Source organism: Octodon degus, unplaced genomic scaffold (assembly GCF_000260255.1).
Source record: "Octodon degus isolate 3935 unplaced genomic scaffold, OctDeg1.0 scaffold00138, whole genome shotgun sequence".
In the NCBI taxonomy this organism is placed as follows: Eukaryota; Metazoa; Chordata; class Mammalia; order Rodentia; family Octodontidae; genus Octodon; species Octodon degus.
Window position 1 is genome coordinate 2385201 of NW_004524714.1, and position 3775 is coordinate 2388975.

Here is a 3775-nt window from a genome sequence, read left to right on the forward strand (position 1 = left end):
GAATCTTAACTGAAAGAACTACAGGCCAGGGCTGGGGATATAGCTCAGCGGCACAAGTGCCTGCCTGGCAAGTGCACGGTCCCAATTCGATCCCTGGTACTGAACTACAGGCCAATCTCTTCAGTGAACACAGATGCAAGGGTCCTCAACAAGGTACTGGCAGACGGAACGCAGTGAACCATTTAAAAGACCACACATCCTGACCAAGCTGGCTTCATTCCACGGAAGGAAGGCTGATCCCACACACACAAACCAATCAATGTAATTCATCACACAAAGAGAAGCAAGACAAAAATCACATGATCATCTCCATACAGGCAGAAAAGGCCCTTCACAGCTGCAGCAACTTCCATCCAAGCATGATAAAAACCCCGAAGAAAAGAAGGACAGGAGGAGGCCTTATCTCATTCTGATCGAAGCCATTTAGCAACCTACTGCCAGCATCATATTAAACTAGGAAAAACTGAAAACCTTTCCTCTAAAATCAAGAACTGCTGGGGGCTGGCAAGATAATCAGCGGTGTAAGCGCATGCTTGGCAAGTGCAAGGATTTGGATTCGATTCCCGGTACCACATGCCACACCAGCCACGCGCCGTCACACTGAGCCGGCCATGGAGTCCGGATGTGGTGGTGCACGCCTGTAATCCCGGTGCTGGGGAGGCTGAGACAGGAGGAGCACTAGAGTCTGAGCTGCATAGTGAGACCCTGTACCAAATACGTAAAAAAATAAAAGAAAGGGAAAAAAAAGAACAACTGTTGGGCATCGCGGTGACGCAACCCTGCCATCCCCGCATTTGGAAGGCCAAGGCAAGAGGCTTGCATGAGTTTGAGGTCAGCCTGGCCTTCACAGTGAGGTCGAGGGCAGCCTGAACTGCACAGCCAACACTGTCTCAAAGGACCAAAACAAAGAAACAACTGTGGAATTGTCTTTCCAGTTTTTTATCTCATCCTCCTCCCTACCTGGTGCCAGTCCAGGCCCCCATCCACAGCAGAGGAAACTGAGGCCCGGAGGGTCTTGCTAAGGTTTCCAGCTAGCAGGCAGCGGAGCGAGGCTCAGCTCAACCCAGCTCCGAGGGATTTTAAGCAGCTACTGGTCTAGTTCTTTAGATCAAACTTGGAAATTCCTGGCTAGCACCTAGCATTTTGCTTTTACTTTTTGTTTTTGTACTGGGAATCGAACTCAGGACCTTGTACTTGTTACTATCTAGCATTTTAATTTGTGATATGGCCTTTCTTCTTTCTTTCTTTCTTCCTTTCTTCTTTCCTTCTTTCTTTCTTTTTTGCAGAATGGGGGATTGAATTCAGACCCTTGCACTTGCCAGGCAAGTACTTATTCTACTGAGCCATCTCCTTGGCCCTTTTTCTTATTTTATTTATTTATTTTTTAAATTTTATTTATTTATTTGTGTGTGTGTGTGTGTGTGTGTGTGTGTGTGTGTGGCCAGCTCAGCCCACCAGGGGGCGGGGCTGGCTGGCATGTGGTGCTGGGGGATTGAACCTCGGTCCCTGTGCTTTGCTTAGCTTGTTCTAAGTAGGTGCTTTAGACCACTGAGCCATCTCACCAGCCCTTTCTTATTTTATTTTATTTTATTTTTTTTTTTTTTAAAGACAGGTTCTTCCTGGCAAGCTCAAGGGCCTGAGTTCAATCCCCAGTTCTGCAAAAAAAAAAAAAAAAGGACAGGGCCTTGCTATGCAGCTCAGGCTGGCCTTGAGCTCACTGTGTAGCCCAGGCTGGTCTCTAACGCACATGATCCTGCTGCCTTCGCCTCCCGACTGTTGGAATGACAGGCCTGTGCATGCCGACTTTTAACCTAGATTTTCCAGAGTAACCGTGGATCTGAGTTCTGTCTAAACATCTGCGCGGTGCTAGTGCTATGACACGCACATCGTCAGGGCAGGCTGTGTCCACAGCCCCATTGTTCAGCAGTGAGGAGGCCAAATAGCTAGACTGGCTTAGTCATGGACAGGGTCATGGCTCCAGGCTCAGGCAGTTCCTGGTCCTCACCTCCACCTGGCTCGAGCCTTGTCAGCTGAAGAGTTGTTCAGCCAACAGCACTCTGCTCTTGGACTGGTTCTTGCTTCAGTCAGAGGCTCCACAGCTGGCAAGGGGCCCCATGAAATGCCACTGCCTCTGGCCCCAGGTAGGCCCTGGCTGCAAAAATAACCCTCTGCGTGTCCCTTCACACGTTTCCTCACTCCTCTAGGGCTCTAGTCTCTAAGGCAAGGATGCCTAGGTGACGCCAGAGGACACTCCTCTTCCACTATCAGCAGAAGGTTAGACCAGGCTTCTGGGGGTCCGAGAAGCACCGGCTTTTGGCCAGAGCTCTTGGTGCAGTCTCCAGGAGGAGGGAGATGTGTCCTGCGGTCCCCTCACAGGAGGCTGGGCTACGTAAGTCCCCCCATAGGTGGACCAGGCTCCCCCAGGGACCCTGTAGCTCAGTCCATAGGTCTCGCTGGCCTGAGGTCCAAGGCCTCTAAGCAGGCCCCAGCCCAGGACTCTCACCTCGCTGAGCCCATTCTCCTCTGCCCAGCCTTCCCCAGCTCTGAGCATGTGGACACACCTGACCAAGGAGGTGCTGGGCTCAGGACGCTGAGCCAGGGTCCCCTGCAAGCTGAGTTCCGAATCTCCAAAGGCTGAGCCTCCCATCACCACAGAACACAGAATGTGGGCCTGCTCCTCCTCCTTTCCCCAAACTACTCTAGTCCTTAAGCTCAGCCTCTCCCTAGGGCCTGCGGTTAGTACCATGGCCAGGTCCACCAGCCCCTCATACACTAAGAAGCCAGAGCATGGTGGTGCATGCCTGTGATCTCGTCATGAGTGTATGGCAAGCTGAGACAGGAAGATTGCAGAGAGCAAGGCCAGCCTGGAATGCAGAGTGAGTTCAGGGCCAGGAACACATTGAATATACACAACAGGACCCTGTCTCTGGAAAAAAACGGAAAATGAGAGAGAGAGGCTTAGTGAGCCAGGTGACCTGCCTGGACCACTCAGCTTTCCTACCTGGAAGGAGGCTGTTTTAGCTGCGAGAGGACAGCCGGATGGGCCTTGTCGCTCCATGGTTGCTTCCCACAGCTTCTCAGCCTCTGAGGACACAGACAGGAACCTGGCACCTTTCATCCCTCGGTTTCACCTCCACCAAGCCAGCTCTTCCTGCTGCCGTGGGGCTGCAGGCCCAGTTGGACGAGAAGCTGGAGACGCCCAAGGGTAGGGTCCCCTACCCTGATGGGACTCTGAGACAAGTTAGGGGAGGAGGTTTACCTGATAGGTCCCCGACCTCATCCTGGGATCAGCCCAGGAACCTCAGCCAGGCCTGGCAGGGGACCACAGAGCTACTCAGAATGGCTCTGCAGTTTAAACAACAACTGCACGGAGGTCAAAGGTAACTGGTGGCAGTGGCGGGGGTGGGGTGGAAGTGGCTGTGTCTTCGAGACTTCCAGACTTTGTGTGGGTTTTAGAACTCATTATTGAATCTCTTTGCCTTCCCATTCTATAAAATTCTTCTAGCAGGGTACAGTGGTGCACACCTGTAATCCTAGCACTTGGGAGGCAGAGGCAGGAGGATTGCCATGAATTTAAAGCCAGCCTGGACTACATAGTGAATGAGTTTTCAAACCGGAGCTGCATAGTGAGACCCTGTCTCAAAAATAAAAAGCTGGGCGTGGTGGCACAGGGCTGCAATTCCAGCACTCAGGAGGCTGAGGCAGGAGGATTGCTGTGAGTTCGAGACCAGCCTGGGCTACAAAGTGAGCTCAAGGCCAGCCTGAGCTGCACAGC

General features: G+C 52.2%; 1 protein-coding gene across 1 annotated transcript in view; it reads right to left on the minus strand.

Annotated features, from left to right (window-relative positions):
* Positions 1 to 3205, minus strand: part of Fpgs (folylpolyglutamate synthase) — a 19708-nt gene extending 16503 nt beyond the window's left edge. The window contains exon 1 of the mRNA XM_023701702.1: positions 3002 to 3205. Within this exon, the coding sequence (XP_023557470.1) occupies positions 3002 to 3118 (117 nt within the window). The 5' untranslated portion in view covers positions 3119 to 3205. The remainder of the gene's footprint in view (positions 1 to 3001) is intronic.
* Positions 3206 to 3775: the final 570 nt, after the last annotated feature.